General features: G+C 46.6%; 2 protein-coding genes across 3 annotated transcripts in view; both read right to left on the bottom strand.

Annotated features, from left to right (window-relative positions):
• Window positions 1–4,795: 4,795 nt before the first annotated feature.
• Window positions 4,796–11,450, bottom strand: SLC35B1 (solute carrier family 35 member B1). Of its 2 annotated transcripts, XM_081161078.1 has the most exons (10): window positions 10,968–11,427; window positions 10,176–10,279; window positions 9,728–9,877; window positions 9,480–9,610; window positions 9,163–9,193; window positions 8,426–8,583; window positions 7,381–7,507; window positions 6,522–6,628; window positions 6,209–6,362; window positions 4,796–5,029 (listed from the first exon to the last, which is right to left on the bottom strand). In XM_081161078.1, the coding sequence occupies exons 4-10, from the start codon at window positions 9,525–9,527 to the stop codon at window positions 4,977–4,979; spliced, it is 678 nt and encodes a 225-aa protein (XP_081017204.1). In that variant the 5' UTR covers window positions 9,528–9,610; window positions 9,728–9,877; window positions 10,176–10,279; window positions 10,968–11,427; the 3' UTR covers window positions 4,796–4,976. The 2 variants fall into 2 exon arrangements, with proteins under 2 accessions (XP_081017204.1, XP_081017203.1); XM_081161077.1 differs by lacking the exon at window positions 9,728–9,877 and having other exon boundaries at window positions 10,968–11,450.
• A 2,095-nt stretch (window positions 11,451–13,545) lies between these two features.
• The window catches only part of FAM117A (family with sequence similarity 117 member A), a gene marked incomplete at its 5' end in the record, with an annotated part of 40,414 nt that continues 37,965 nt past the window's right edge, over window positions 13,546–15,994 (bottom strand). Inside the window, one exon of the mRNA XM_081116187.1 lies at window positions 13,546–14,809. Within this exon, the coding sequence (XP_080972313.1) occupies window positions 14,509–14,809 (301 nt within the window). The 3' untranslated portion in view covers window positions 13,546–14,508. The remainder of the gene's footprint in view (window positions 14,810–15,994) is intronic.

Raw genomic sequence — 15,994 nt, 5'->3', positions numbered from 1 at the left:
TTCACATAAGACTTCAGGGAGTTCTAAGCTTTCATGTAAGAGTGATTCATTCCTTCTAGGGATGTGGTCTGAATGTGGCAGCTCTAGATCCTGAGTAGGAGGAAATGGTGCTGTCAGAACCTAAGCTGAAATATGGAGCTTCTACTAGCTCTGGCCACCCACATACCATGACGAAACAGAAGTGGGCAGGCAGAAAGAGTTCATTTCTCTCCTTGGTAACCGACTTGACCCTCTTCCCTCTTCCACCTCTCCCAGAACTAACAGGGAGTCAGGCATATTCGGACAGAAAACTCACCAGCCCTTGTGGACTTGTAACACAGCCAAGTGAAAGGCCCTGAATAAAATAACCCATCATTCCAAGACCCTCTTGGTTCCCCTTCCCATCCTTCTTGCCGTGGTAGGCACAGCCCACTGGTTCCCAGTCTGAGGGCTAGGCCTGTCAGAAACTGGCTTTCACTAGTAGGTGAAACCTTCCAGAATAAATTCTGGACACTCTGAGCTGGGTGAGCAAAGCCATGGCCTAGACATTCCGGGGGTAGATTTTGGAGCAGGGGAGCTGAGTCTCCCTCTTGCAGGCCTAACTGGGAAACCCCTTGGACCCCACAGCCTGCTCCTGGCCCTAGAGGGAAGGCAGGAATGGTCCAGGCCAGGGGGTGTTGTTTTCACTCTCTCAGAATGTTCTAAATGATGTAAAACTGACCTAGTTGTATCAAACAATCATAATGAAATATCCAACCATTGATTACCAGAGGATGTTTTATGTTGAACATTTCCTGCAATTAAAACATTTAGTCTGGCCGGTTGAGCATCGACCTAGGATCCAGGCGATCGGGGTTCGATTCCCAGTCAGGGCAAATGCCTAGGTTGTGGGCTCGATCCCCAGTCCGGCGGGTGCAGGAGGCAGCTGATCAATGACTCTCTCATCATTGATGTTTCTACCTCTCTCTCTCTCCTTCTCCTTTCCTCTCTCTGAAATCAATAAAGATATATTTAAAAAACAAAAAAACCCCACATTAAATTAGCTCGGCTAGGAATCTCAGTAGTCGAGCATCGACCTAGGATCCAGGAGATCTGTTTGATTCCTGTCCAGGGCACATGCCCGGGTTGCGGGCTTGATCCTGTCGGGGGCGTGCAAGAGGCAGCCGATCAATGACTCTCTCATCATTGATGTTTCTCTCTCTCCCTCTCCCTTCCTCTCTCTGAAATCAATAAAGATATATTTAAAACAAAAACCCATTAATTTATCTTATTTTCTATATGGTGGTGTGATTTCCAACTATCATTCTTTGGAAAAAGAGTCCTTTATTCTGAAATAGCTTTTCTTACTTTAAAAAAAGTTTTTTTAAAACATATCTTCATTGATTTCAGAGACAGGACGAGGGAGAGAGAGAAACATCAATGATGAGAGTCATTGATCCGCTGCCTCCTGCACAATGCTGACTGGGGATTAAGCCTGCAACCCGGGCACGAGCCCTGACCGGGAATTGAGCCTTGATCTCCTGGATCCTAGGTCAATGCTCAAGCACTGAGCCACACCTTGCCAGGCATAAATATTTTTTTTAAATGTGTTTTTACTGGTTTTAGAGAGGGAGAGGGAGAGAAACATTGATCAGTTGCCTCCCACACACACCCCAACTGGGGGTCAAACCTACAACCTGGGTATGTGCCCTGACCAGGAATCAAACTCACCTTTTGGTGCACAGGACGATACTCAACTGAGCCACATGGGCCAGGGCTAAAACTTTTGGAGTTAAAATGTCCTTTTATAAGCCATAATGGTGATATTAGATTTTTTAAATGTCCTTACTTGGGGGTGGGGAGGAGCTGCCAGCATACCTATCAGCCCTTCAAATTATTTGGAAATTCTCCCAGACCAGGAAATCCAAACAGCTGGGCTTAGCTCGCTGACTTGACCTGAGGTGAGTGGAGACACTTTGGGGCCCCGCCCTCCCACAGTCATGTGACCTTCAGCTAATGCAGTTTCAGGCTCCCTAGTCCAAATATGGGGAGACTTGTTTCCGGCCCAAGCTCTCCCCAGGAGTGTTGTAAGGATAAAATGTCATAGACTAAAAAGCTTTGGGAAAGGAGGAGCTCAATAAATACATGAGATTGCTGCTCCTAAGGACAGCTGGTGTGTTCTTGGTGGGAAGGGTATAATGATCCCGCAGAGACGCAGGACGATTTCTCTGCCAGGGCATCTGGGGAAAGTGACCAGCACCACTCATAAAATGTGCAGACTGTTCCACTGACAACTGGGACCAGACAGGCTGCAGAGGCAATGGGCCTCCTGAGGAGCTTTGCTCCTCTCCCTCTAGGGCACAGGTCCAAGATACAACTAGAACTCAGGGAAATACCCAGGGACCTCCCGCAGGTCACTCAACCTTCGTTTTTTCATTTCTAAAAGGTGCAGACACTTGCTCAGTCCTCTTCATGAGGGTGTCATGAGGGCTGCAAGGAAAACACATCACCCATTCCTAAATACCTCACTTTAAAGATTAGCCAGCGTTTGATTCCTGCCCCTTTAAATCCTTTGAAACACAATGTCAAATTTTTCTTTCTTCTAATGTTTAATTCCTGAAGAGCTTTCCCCATGGTTTTACCCCCAAATCACATTTGTGGGTCACTGCCCTTGCCTTAGGCTGAGAGATATACAGGACATGGAAAAACAGCTTTACCACGAGCCTGAGCACAATCGGCTGAGGAGATGGACCTGATGGTGTGACCAAAATAGACGTAAGTACAACACACCCCAAACTAAGAACAGTGTTTGGGGCAATCTGTGCTGGTTCCCTCCCTTCCACACATAGCTGAGAATTAACTGCACATGAAAGTCCTTTGATCTTTAGAAACATGAGGCATCAGGCCGCCCAGGGTTAGGGATCAACAATACTTTTGTTTGAACTTGTCTGGTATTTCACATTTATCAGCCCTATTATAACCTAACAGAGAGTTACCGACTTAGTCTAACCTGGCACTCAGTTCCTGTGATCCTGTAGGTAAGCATGCCACCCTGAACAAACTGGCATCTTACACAACATTTTCAAATATCTTCCAATTGAGCTGGAAGATGTCTCACTGCAAAGCCACTCTTCTGCTTGAGCTCTCACTTGAAATGATTGAAGGCAGGAGCATGGGGAGAAGCCAGTTTAAAATCCCATTCTCTGCTTGGCTGTGAAGCCAAAGCTCACTTCCTCCTCCTTTCATCTTCCCACACGCTCTCCAGCTCAAGCCTCACCTTGCCCAGACACCTTCCTTCACTGTTACCCTGAACATCTGAGATGCAATGATTTGCTTACCCATCTCCCTATTAGACTATGAACCCCCTAAGGGGTAAGTACTGGTCCTACTCAACTTTGAACTCCCAGCATATTCACAGTACATGGCACACAGAAGGAAGTGATAGGTGAATGACAGGGGGCTCAACATACCAGAACTGGGCTCCTAGGCCATCGTTGGTAGGTCATGCTTGCTTTAGTATCAGGTGATATGATGAGTTGTTGAAAATTCTATCTTGCTCTTGGTGACTATATTAGGCATGTCTGAGACAGCTAGTTGGAAATGGCAGGGGGTAGAGGGAGGGGATTGGTCTGATAGCTGGGAAAATATCTTGTTAAAATAGTAGGCCACTGGTAATACGCTCTACCTACCTAACCAATTCAGAGGAGAAAGTTTGGAAGAACCATCAGTCCAATAGAGGAACTAATTGATGCAACTTTCAGGATGAAAAAAACAGAGCAGGGTAAGGGGTGAAGGAATTTCAGCCAGATATACATAAAACCTCTTCCCTCAAGGAGTTCAAAATGAGAGGGAGCATTTAGGGCCAGGGCTGCAGTGACACCCAGGCTGCTAGAGAGAGAGATGAGTACAAATGAGGCAGGGCTTGAAAGGCTGGGCGGGGGGTGGCAAGGCAGGGCTCAGGAAGGAGGCTGGGCTCCCATCTGGAGAGCCCAGGGGCTGGGGCTGCTGAACAGATGGAGTGAAAGTTACAGCTGGTGGAAATGCACTTTCATGTGTAAAGTGTGGTCCCTGGAGTATTGCGATTTCCAACTCTGAAGGCAGCAGTGGGCAGGTGGCTCTGCTCCATGCTCCGCCTTGTCCCCTCATTGCCACCCAGAAAACTTGACAGCGGCTCTGTGCCAGGACTCAGCCACCATGCCTTCCGCCAGCATCCCTTTTCAACAGACAGAAGCTGGCATGGTGACACCTTGGCACAGTCACGATGGCAGAGCACTGCAATACTTAAGCAGTTGAAGGGGGCTGGGGAATTAGGATTAATCCAGCCTCCCCAGGAGGGGTCCAGGTGGATTGAGAACAGACACAGAGATGGAGAGGGAATCAGACCTTCCAAAGCTGTTTATAACATACACATTGGGTCTCTGCTTGGGGGTGAGCTTTGGCTGAAGGGGAGGCGGTGGGAAAATGTGAAAACACAGCAGACTCTGAGGCTCTGGGCTCAGTTTACCTCAACCTCAAGGGAAGTCTCTTGAGGAGAGAATATATATAATTTTTTTAAAGAAATATGTGCCCACCAGAGCTTTGAGAGAAAGTGATTTTTACATTCTATGGCTCTAACACAGCCATCTGAGCTGACATATTCAGACCCTCACCTGTGGGAATCTATTAAAGTTCCTCCCTATAATGGTTAGGCTCTTGAAGGAATTAGCCACTCAACCAGGTTTACCATACCTGAGAGGAAGCAGCTTGGACAATGAGCATCAAGCTCTGCCTCTTCCCTCTTTCTCTATTTGCGTTAGGCTGTGCTCCAGGTCATCAAGAACAGAAACTGCCAACTCTGTCTTGTTAAAATCCAAGTACTTTTTTTCAGAATATGTGATTTTGCTTCCTTTAAAAAAAACAAACCACAAAAACAGACAGGAACCCAGTCGTTTATCCCTATTGTGTCCATTTTTCCAAGAGATATCACTATTTGAGATAATAACTTAAATATTCTTGCAGTGGAGGTAGTCTCTCTCTTCCTAGTGGGATGTCTTCTTGGCTCCTTTCCCAAACTTGGCATCAAGACCAAGACCTATGGAAAGGGAGAACATGGGCTGAGAATTACAGGGAAAAATCAAACCTATCAATGACATGGGGGGAAAAGAAAAGTTCAGCCTTGGTTTTCCAAAATTGGGGCTTTAAACAAAACTAGTTTCCAAACATGGGTTTTATAAAGCTCCCTCAGAGAAAAGAGAATGGCATCAAATGAAAAAAATCAGTAAGACACCGGTAATTACATATATATACACACAGATGTGTGTGTGTGTGTGTATAGACTGAAAGAAACAGAGTCAAAATTTCTAAGCTCATTCTCTCAGCTTACTCATGGAAAGCATAAATAGGGAATATGTATAATCATTTTACCCTGTTCAGTGTCTGGGGAAACCTGGATCACCAGAAGGAAATCACTAAAATGAAATGCTCATTAGGAAGATTGAATTTAAAAAGTTTCCTCACAATCCAGTAATTCTACCTCTGGATATTTATCCAAAGAAAATGAGAACACTAATTCAAAAATATATATGTTCACTGCAAGATTATTTATAATAGCCAAGACATGGAAGCACCCTAGGTGGCCATCAGTTGATGAATGGATAAAGATGTGATACACACACACACACACAAAATGGAATATTCCTCAGTAATAAAAAAAAGAATGAAATCTTGCCATTTGTGATAACATGGTTGGACCTAGAGGGTGTTATGCTATGTGAAATAAGTCAGACAGAAAGACAAATATTGTATGACTTCACTTATATGTGGAATCTAAAAAAACAAAACAAACAAAACAAAAACAGAATCATAGAACCAAAGAATAAAATGATGGCTGCCAAGGGGGGCAGGGAGGATGGGTGAAAAAGCAGAAAGGGAATAAAAGGTACATACTTCCAGTTATAAAATAAATAAACCACAGAGATATAGTGTACACCATAGGGAACATAGGCAATAATATTGTAATAACTTGGCGTGGTGAGAGATGGTTACTAGACTTATTGTAGTGATAATATCATCAGGTATAATAATGTTGAATCACTATTGTACATCTGAAATGAATATATTATTGTATGCCAAATATAATTTAAACTTTTTAAAAGTTTTCTGCAAAAGAATGAAATAAACTTCACAATTATACAAGTAAATTTTAGGGGGAAAAATAAAGCTTTGTCCCTCTCTGTGTGGCTCAGGGATGCCTGCTCTGGATGGAACTTACCCAAGAACACAAGCACAGTGCCCACCCACTGCATGGAGCTGATGGGATTGGCAAAGAGGATCACAGAGGCCAAAATGGTGAAGAACTTCCGAGTTGTGGTGATGATAGAGCAGGTCAGGGGACCAAAATACACAACTGTCATGAAGATGAAGCTCTAGAGAGACAGAGAAAGGCAGAGTCAGGTTGCTTCTTGGATATCTGCCATAAGGTCTAAAGTCTAAAACAGGAGATCAGGGTTAATCTTGCCACCCCTCTTCTCCCAGCCAGGCCAATCTCTTGGAAAAGCCAAGCCACCCCCACTCAAGGCACTCACCTGACCAAGGGCACTGGTTAGACCAAAGAGCACGATGTTATAGATGATGGTAGGGTACCTCTCAGCAAAGCTCAAGAACTCCCAGAGCTCCCCAGTGAACAGGATTCCTAGAAAGAAATGTCAGTAGATGAATGGTGCATCTTATGTGCCCATACTCTGGCATACACTTGCACACAGCCTGCGAAAGTACTCTGAAAGAGGGTAGGATGTGGGAAATGTATGAAGTGAGCTTTATTTTTCCCATTAGGCATCCTTTCCTTATTTTTCTTATTAGAGAAACTAAAGCCTCTCTTCCAAGAAAGGCTTAAAAGTTAACTAGTTACCTTTGTCAAAAGTGATTGAAAGCAGAGATCCTCAGATGTGGAGATACTGATCCACATATCCCTAGCTCAAGGCAGCCCCAAGCACTGGTCCCCTCCAGCCATCAGCAGCCTCCTCCATTATACTATACAAAAAATACTTCCTACATGTTCCGGATTTGGAAAAGATTAGGAAGTACTGATCTAAAGTCAAATGCATTCACTTTTGAAATACATTCAATACACACCATATACCAATGTCTTACCTCCCTTAGAAGAGGGCAAGTTCCCAAGGCACCCCTTTGTTCTGTTGCTGTGTGTCCTCCCATATTACCTAGCAGAGTATACCCTGGATTGTGCCAAGAATGAGTAGCAAGCAGAGCCTGTCAGTGAAGGTTTCTCCAGGACAATTCTTGGGGGCTTGGACATAAAGAAATCTTAGGGTTGAGGCAGGACTTTGGCCTGGGCAAAGTTAGCAACTGGCATTTGAGTCAGAAATCAGAATGAGGGCAGTCTGCCCTCTGGTGATACGTAAAAAGAACAACAGAACTGCTCCTTACCAGCTCCCAGCAGTAATGTCGACCAAAGGTTAATGTTCAACATCATGTGGTTGGAGCCTGTTTGGTAATGAGCCCGCATGTGGTCCTGGGAAACACCCGTCAGTCCATCCAGGGTCAGAGATAATAACTGGAAAAGAAAAGGTGCAACTTGTAGTGCGAAGGCCAACAGCACCCCTCTGGAGTCGAGGACACAGCACTCTCACCTTTCTGAGACTCCTAAGAAAGCTGTTGCCTTAAGACAGAGTCCTCAGAACAAAATGTTGCCATTTGGTCATGGATGGAGGATGCAAGCTCCCTCATCCCCCAAGCACTAGAATGACAAACTATCTCAGCCATATAGTTGTAATGTAATCAGAATAGGGCAGGAAGCCTACCATTTTCCAATACAATGGCATGGAGCCTGGTGTAGGGACCTACAACAGGTTGTGGTGAGCCACATACATTCTCCCATTAACACTGGAGAGAGAAAATCTACTCTCAGCACGTTAGCCTCCTGGCATGGAAGATAGCGCTTGGGACTGGATTCTATGGTCACACTGCCTGGATCAGAATCCTGGGCAGTGTTAGCCACTAATTGCTACTTAATAGTGATGTGACCATGGGCAAGAACTTAACCTCTCTTTGTTTCAGTTTCTTCATCTGTAAAAATGGAGATAATACAGTGCCTAAATACATCGTAAGCAATAGCTACCACTAGAGTACTTTTTTTACTCTGGCTTCCAGATTTCTTAGAAAGCCACAGTGAGAGACATGCTACTCCTTCACTTTGTTCTCAGATCTCTGTGATGTCACACCAGCGTTTAGACATAGGCCTCAGAGTCATCCCTTCCCCAGGACAGCTGAGCTGCCGTTAAATATTTCAGGCTTCCCACTATGGCCTTAGCAGAGCCAGGGGCCATGCAGTAAGAGACAAAGACCAGAAATGGGGGCAAGAAACACCACAGCCTCTCTCAAGACATTTAACTGGCATTTTGCCTGCCCTGGTGAGGTTTTTGCTTGGTTAAGATTATTGGAAAAGGCTGCCTTTCCTACCAGAATCACATACCAGGAGCAGCTCTCCATAGCCAATTGTGTGTTCTTCCATTCCAACCACTTTCTTGGGTTTGTACATGAAAAGGGCCACTCCAGCCACAATTAGCAACACACACAGGTACTTGGCCATTGGGTACTTCTTCTTCAAGAGGGTCACTCCAAGGAGCATGACTACAGGGACGAACGAGAATGGAAAATTCAGGAATCCACAGGCATTGATAAGCCCAACACTCTCCTCCTAGGAGCCAAGAAAAGACTCATGGGAGAAAAGAATGTCCGTGAGGCAGGCTTATACAGGATAAGAGGAGGGTGTGGTATGAGGCTGGCACCTAGATAGAGACGACTGAGCAATAGGGTTGAACAGAGTATAAGGGAAGGAAAAGGCAGAGAACGAAGGTGAAAAGTCCAGGAAGGAACAGGGCAAAGATAGATACAGTGAGCAAGAATGAAAGGTTAAGGAAAGTAACTGATGATCAAAATGGGATTTAGGGCGTCTAATGACAATGTAAACACATGGGACACCAAAATGATTGACAAGAAGCCTCTTAACTCCCAGCTTATACATACCCAACACCAAAGGAATTGATACAGATGACAGGATAGCCAGGGAAAAGAATGGAGGGAAGTCCCTAGAGACAGCTATGATGAAATGATGAAGCCTGAGGGGATACAGAGCTCCAGGAGAGAAGGTGAGAGCTTATTATAAGAAGAGCGAGGATGGAAGATGGGAGACCATCTTCTTCTGCTTACCTGGAATTGGTTTGCAGGATTTACCAAGGACCTGAAATTAAATTCAGTAAATAATTTCTGAGCATCTGTGACTTGCCAAGTACTATGCTAGGTCCTGCGTTAAGATGAGTAAGTTTGGGCCTGCACCAGAAACCACAGCCTCAGAAAGCAGCCCTATCATGGCCAACCCACCACCACTAAACCTCAGATCTATGGCTCTTTGTACTCGAAATATCTCAAACATGCTCTTTTTATTTAAGTCACAGACCTGAGAGAAGAATCCTTAGTCCTTTCCAAATAACTTCTGAGCCAACCCTCATCCCATCCTGATGTTTCACCTGAGTTGGGTAATTGACAAACTGTAGTGCTGAGTTGCTGGAGACCATGGCACCCAGATAGGAGAGAGAACAGGCAGCATAGAGCCAGCTCCGAGTACGATCCACTCTGGCAGTGTCAAAAAACTGGATCACTAGAAGACAAAAAACAGGCAAGAAAAACCTGGTGGGCCTAGAATGGAGAATGGACCACTGAGCAAAAGCTGAAGCCATATGAAAGACACTTGTCTGTCAAACAAGATAAGACGTACAAGTTATTTCTGTCCTCTTGTACTGGAAAATCTCTGTAGATTACAAGACCACACGTGGGGCAGAGATGGGACACTCATTCAGTTCAAGGGACCAGTTAGCCTGCTGCTAGCTCCCAGGGAACAGAGAGAAAGCTCACAACATGCTTGAAGCTGACACATAAAAGAACATCAAAGGGACAAAGAAAAAAATTAAGTATGCTCAGTGGGGATCTGTAATACAAAAGACAAACTCTCTGCACATTTCTGATTCAGTTGGTCAAATTTAAGGAAACAGGGTTTTACTCCATTTCAAAGCCATGTGTTTTATAGACTAAACAGAGAGGCTGTGTGTGTAAATGCTAAAGGGGGTGGTAGATCTTCAGAGTCAGACCTTAAGGTTGGATCACTGTCTAATGTCCAGGATACAAAGGGGATGGAGCACATAACTGATTACTATCTGGATACTCACAGATTTTGGCAAATAGAGCATTGATCACACATTGGATGAAGACCAAAGTTAAGGCAAAAGTGAACGTCTCCTGCTTGGCTCCCTCCCCATACTTTCCTCTTGTTCTAGGAATGAAATGCATGAGAAAGAAAGGAGAGGAATCAGTATATTTCCTTCAGTGTCATCTAATATGTCCAGAGCTACTGAAAACTTTGAAATTATCTTGCCTCTCTGGAGGTAGAGAGAGTTTGGTAAGGATCACCGGGCTCATTTACAAAAGGGGCCGATTTTATTTGATTTAAAAACTAAACATCCCAGCCTGCTAATCCTGTAGCCTAGGACAAGAATATCCATAAAGGATGTAGTTAGATGAAACGTAGAAAATTAGATGCTGAAACGAGGTACCCCAGGCAGCCAAAGGGATTTGGGCTACAGCTGCAAGGCCGAGGGCGAAGAGTCAGCTGTCTACAAGCATCTAAGAGCTCCAAGGAGGAACCGGCACAGGTCACGGAAAACTGTTTGCGGGGTATAAGTCTCAGCCTGTAAAACCCAGGCCCTTAGAACCAACAGGGAAAAAAGGCAATTAAGGGAAGAAAAATCTGCAGGTCCCCAGAATCCAAAGACCAACTTTCGCGTTTTGGAAATCTGGGGAGGCTGAGCCGGGCCGTAAAGGTGTTGGGGTGCTGGAAGGGCGGGAGGGCAAGAGGGCACACCCGGGGCAAGGGCTTGAAGACCAAGAACCCGGCTACAGGCTTGGGGACGGGGGGCGGAATAGCGGGGAATGTCTGCTTTCAGACCCGGGGGTCCGCTCACATCTTTTCCTGCAGGATCCCATAGTAGAAATAGCAGACGAAGACGCCAAAGAAGCAGAGCGGTAGCCGCAGCCGGTCGGGCACCAGGGAGCTGCTAGCGGCCATGAGACGCCCGGAAGACCCTACTGGAGACCCGCTCACAGCCGGCAGCGGCAGCGGCGGCGACAGCTCCAGCCGGACATCGCCGACCGGCGATAGGGGCCTCATAGGAGCTGCATGCGACAGCCGCTCAGCAGGGCCCAACGGCCACCGCCAGAACTGCCAGCTCAGGGCTGCCCAGGGGGGAACGCCTCAGAACCCAGAAACCGCTTCCAAGGTAAGGAAACCCACCCTGGGACCTTGGCTTCGTCTCTAGTGGCCAGGGGAGCCAGCTGTCCCGAGGTTAATGTCTTGCCCTCGAGATTTCCCGGTCAGGCAATTCCGAGGACAACCACAACTCGGAGCTCCATGGGACGACCTACGAGTTATGCGGGCGTGGAGTGATGACGTATAAGGATGTGGAGGTCACCGATTGGCTGCGCTGTGTGAAGACAGACGGGTGGGAGGAGAGATGATGATGCGGGCGGCGGGGCAAATTGAATTGTCTTTTTCCCTGTTGGCCGTCAGGCTTCTACTGGGTCCTAACGCCAGAAATTCTTAGTGGAGCCTTAGCGCCCCCTAGCCGCTGCCCAGCGACTCGACCTCCTCTATCGAAAAAGCGTTCAAAGGCCCAGCTTTTGAGAACGGTCCTCCTCCCGTGGCACTTCACCGGGCTTCCGAGGGAGGCGGGGCTTCTGCCCCAGCTCCTTCATTTAAAGGCGGGGCAACCTAGGCATGCCACCTAAATTCCGTGCCAGTTTTCTCTTTGTAAACTAGAGATAATTAGTAATAGCCGTCCTGTCGCCTCTTGATTGTTCTGAGGATGAAATGAGCTGAGGTTTGTGAAAGTGTTTTGTCAACTGTAAAGTGTGCTGTGCGAGTTTAAGTATTAATTATTCTTTCTCAACTCTAATCGGATTTCTTCATAACCTGGAGGTGGAAATGGAAGCTAACTGAAGTCAATTTTCTTTGGCCTTACAACTTACCAACAATGGAGCAAATCCTCCCGCTGCCCTCCAGATTCTTTCCTATGAATGAGCCCCTTTTTGGACCCCTCCCTCATCCAAGTGTTGGACATCCACCTGCTGGCAACAAGAACTTGGGCAAGCCTGACCCCAGGTCTTTCCACTACCCACCCTGAACTCTCACTTAATTGTACTCTGGGCTGCTAGCTGGTTAGAGGCTCCTTCCCCTTCTCCCCTTCTAGCAGCCGGCTCCTTTGGCACAGCCTCGGGCAAAGGAAGGAAACTCAGGGCAGCACCACACCCATCACTTGGGGCCTGACTCACTAAGGCTTTGGGGAACAGGCCAAATATCTTTGAGGGGGAGGGGTAAGAGATAGAAGATGGGGTCTGTCCTCAACTCCCTCTCTCCTCTATACTAGTGGGGGAGGAGGGACCTCCATACATTAGCTCTTGCACCATGTCTTAGCCACTGAGTCAGTGGTACCAGGGCACCAAGCAGCAGCTGGATGAGACCTGGGTTCCAGGTCCCAACTCTGCCTCTTCACCAGCTGGGATTTCAAACAATTCACTTGACCTCTGGGTCAAGTTTCCTCATCTGAAATGAAAGGGAATATAATAACAAGTGGGAGAGTGTTGTGGTTAGAAGCATGGGCACTGGGTTCAAATGACCTGGTTCCCAATCCCAGCATTGTATCTTTGTCTTTGGGGTAAAATTACTCAATCTTTCTTTCCTTCCCTCAGGAGTACAGTGAGATTTATCACATTTCTCTCATTGGGTTGCTTTAATATTTCAATGACATTTATGCAAGCACTTAGCAGTGTTATCTGATGCTTACCAAGCCAATGTATTGCAGTTGGGATAGCTGCCTTAGGAGTTTGTCTTGAGGTCTTTCAGATAGATACAACTGTAGTTATTATGGGGATTAATGTGTCTTTTGTGAAAATGCTTTGTAAATTGCAAAACACCATCAGAGCCCGGCCAGGCGTGGCTCAGCTGTTGAGCATCGACCTAGGGTTGCAGGCCCGGTCCCCAGTCGGAGGCGTGCAGGAGGCAGCTGATCAATGACTCTCTCATCACTGATGTTTCTCTCTCCCTCTCCCTTCCTCTCTCTGAAATCAATAAAGACATATGAAAAACAAAGCAAACACCATCAGAATGTTGGGATGGTTATTCCCATTTCCCCCAAAAGCCTCAGAGCCCTTACAGGCGTGGCACTGTATTAGCGAAGAGGCAGCAAGAGGATAAGAGCAGTTTCTCCTACTAGTCAAGGAGCATCCACAATGTCACATTGTCTTCCATTGGTCACCCTCACTTCCTCTCTGAAATCCACTCTACCTAGAGAGCTTTTCCAGACCCACTCAAGAAAGGATGACTCCCTCCACCACACCTCCACCAAGCTTGAGGACAGGGACTCTGTGTTCATCTACATCATTATGTATTAAGGCTCCTCTTGAAGACAAGGGGGAAGTGATCAATATAATACCCTCAATCTCCATCCCACTCCCCACCCCCAAATATTGCACAGAACCTCAAACTGCTGGGAATACTTATTTATTTGGTCTATTAACACCAAGATCTGCAAAAAAAAAACAAACAAACAAAAAAACAACAACAAAAACAAACTTCTAAACACAGAATAAGAAAACTTGAACATTAACATTCTTCTTCAATTTTGTGAAGCTCTGCGGTACGGAAAATATACAAACTTCAAACAGCTGCAAAAATAGTGTCTTTGGGAGAAAATAGAGTTTCTACATTGATACAAGAAAAATAGGCATTTTTCTAATCCAACCCAGTCCTGGGGCAGGTGGAGGGTATACAGTCACCACTTGCCACCTGGAGGAATACCAGCTCTCCCCTTCCCCCACTACCCACCTGGGGCTGGGCAGGTTGGGCTGCTGCTTAAGACAATCTTAGTCAGGATGAAAGCGAGATGAAAATGCCACTTGGGAAAACGCTAGGGTCCCCTTTCTGCCAGCAGCTGGATTGGTCAAGTGTTATGGCCCTTTAGGGCTGCTTTGGTCAGCTCCTATAATGAGAGGGAAGCATGGGGATAGAGGCTGAGAGAATGGGGGTATCTATCTTCCGGTCTCCTCTTCTGTCTGTAGAAAGGGAAGAAAATCTGTCGTGTCCCCTCTCTGCTGATCATGGTCAGCTTGCTCCATGACAAAGACAAGGGCCCCATATACAGTCCTTTGGACTCACACCCAGGGGTGAGGGACCCAAGACCTTCTGGGTGAGTTTTCCACCAAGTGAGAAAGGTGGCAAGAACACAGGTGTGACTTGTAAGCTGCCCAGCTGCTAGTGGAGAAGGCAGGTCCCTTTGCACTCAGAGGGAACTGCGTCCATCAGAAAGAGGACCCAGGGCTTTGACACAATAAATGAAAGTGCTCGAAGGCCGAGAGGGAAGGGCTCCTTTATCTCCACCTCAGGGGAGCTAGGGAGGGGCCTGCCACCAAGGCACTGGTCTCCATGGAAAAGTGGTGGGGATGGGGCCCTCAGACCACCAGGGAGCTCTGGAAAAGCACGGGCTCTTCTGATGGTGGGGTGTGCTGCCAAGGCTCGAATGGCAGCGAGGAGGCCTTGGAGGCCTCTGGATCCTTCCGAGGCGGTGGCCTGGGGCTGGCGGGAGGAAGAGGGGCCCCCGGGCTTGAGGGGCAGTTACGGAAGATGAAGCCCATGCTGGGGAAGAGGGGCTTCATCAAGCTGACGGGGCAGAAGGCCGAGCCGGTGGGGTTGAAATGGACTTTGTTCTTGTCAGGACAGGAAGTCACGAAGGCCAAGTCAGGACCTGGAGACCTGGAGGATAGAGAAACACCCAGATATACACATGTGCACACATACACAGAGCAAGTGAGCGAGAAGCCACCAGTGAAGAGATGAGGGATGTCCCAGAGTCAGGAGAGTAGAGGAGCTGGGTCTCTGTTCAAACAGGAAGGTAACTTGACCAAAAAACGAAAGGCTGCTGAGCAATAACCAGTCGTTAGGCTCCTCGGATCTTCATGTTTTAGAAATATGGCTGAGCAACGGGAAATCTACTTTAGCTAGAAACAGGAGGGATTGAAGCTAGACAGGAAGGAGAACTTCCTGACAATGTGATTCTAGAAGAGACTAAAGAATCTTTTAACTTGGGAGATTTCATCAGTGAACAGAGTTTTGGGGGCAGACCCCTTGCCTGAAAGCAAAGGTCCAGGCAAGTGACTTTCTAAGACTTTTTCCAGTCCAAAGCAGGGTTTCTCGGCCTCAGCACTATTGGCATTTTGGGCTGGATAATTCCTGGTTGTGGGGGCTGTCCTGTGCATTTTAAGATGCTCACTGGCATCCCTGGCCCCTACCTACTAAGTTCCAGTGGCACCTGACCTACTTCTCCCCAAGCTGTGACAACCAAAAATGTTTCCTGACATTGTCAAATGTCCCATGGGGGTAAAAACTGTCCCCTATTGAAATCTAATGGCCTAAAGAATCTTATTCTTGAGCACATTGGGAAGGTATAATTTCCAAAATCCTTGCTGGGAGGGAAGGATAGCAACCATTGTGAGAAAGACATTCAGACCTTATCAGGAGCTCTAGGTTCTAGCTCACCATGTGGTCTTGGCCTGATCTGTCTCACCTGTAACGAGGAAAGAACCATCCCTACCCTTCTGATCATGCAGGGGAAATGGAAGGGTAAAAAAGGAGGTTAGGTAGGAGAGTTCTAGAATAAGGAATCCTTGTGATTAAAAAAAAAAGTATAACCATGTTTCAAGGTTCAAACAGCCAGAGAAGCTGCTGGTTGTGAGGAAGACAAATGTGTCTGAAGACGGGGAAGCTCTGTTGCCAATGCTTTCCATCGACTATCTTTCTCTTGAAGTATAATATGTATACAGAAAAAGGCACTCAGTGTATAGCTTGATAAGTTGGTTACCATTTTAATTGTAGATTCTAAGAATTTCAAACCCAGGAAGAAGGGTGAGGCATGAGCCCAGCTGGCATGGCTCAGCGGTC

Source organism: Miniopterus schreibersii, assembly GCF_964146895.1.
Source record: "Miniopterus schreibersii genome assembly, chromosome: 16".
Taxonomy (NCBI): Eukaryota; Metazoa; Chordata; class Mammalia; order Chiroptera; family Miniopteridae; genus Miniopterus; species Miniopterus schreibersii.
This window is presented reverse-complemented; position numbering and strand designations above follow the sequence as displayed.

What these genes read in the sequence shown, in the direction of transcription:
- SLC35B1 (XM_081161077.1), bottom strand. Translation starts at nt 11,173, where the DNA reads ATGAGGCCCCTATCGCCGGTCGGCGATGTCCGGCTGGAGCTGTCGCCG. An exon ending in GCTATGGAGAGCTGCTCCTG is followed by an intron (nt 7,508 to 8,425) that starts GTATGTGATTCT and finishes TTTCTTTTCCAG; the next exon opens with TTATTATCTCTGACCCTGGA. An exon ending in TAACCAGTGCCCTTGGTCAG is followed by an intron (nt 6,363 to 6,521) that starts GTGAGTGCCTTG and finishes CTGTCTCTCTAG; the next exon opens with AGCTTCATCTTCATGACAGT.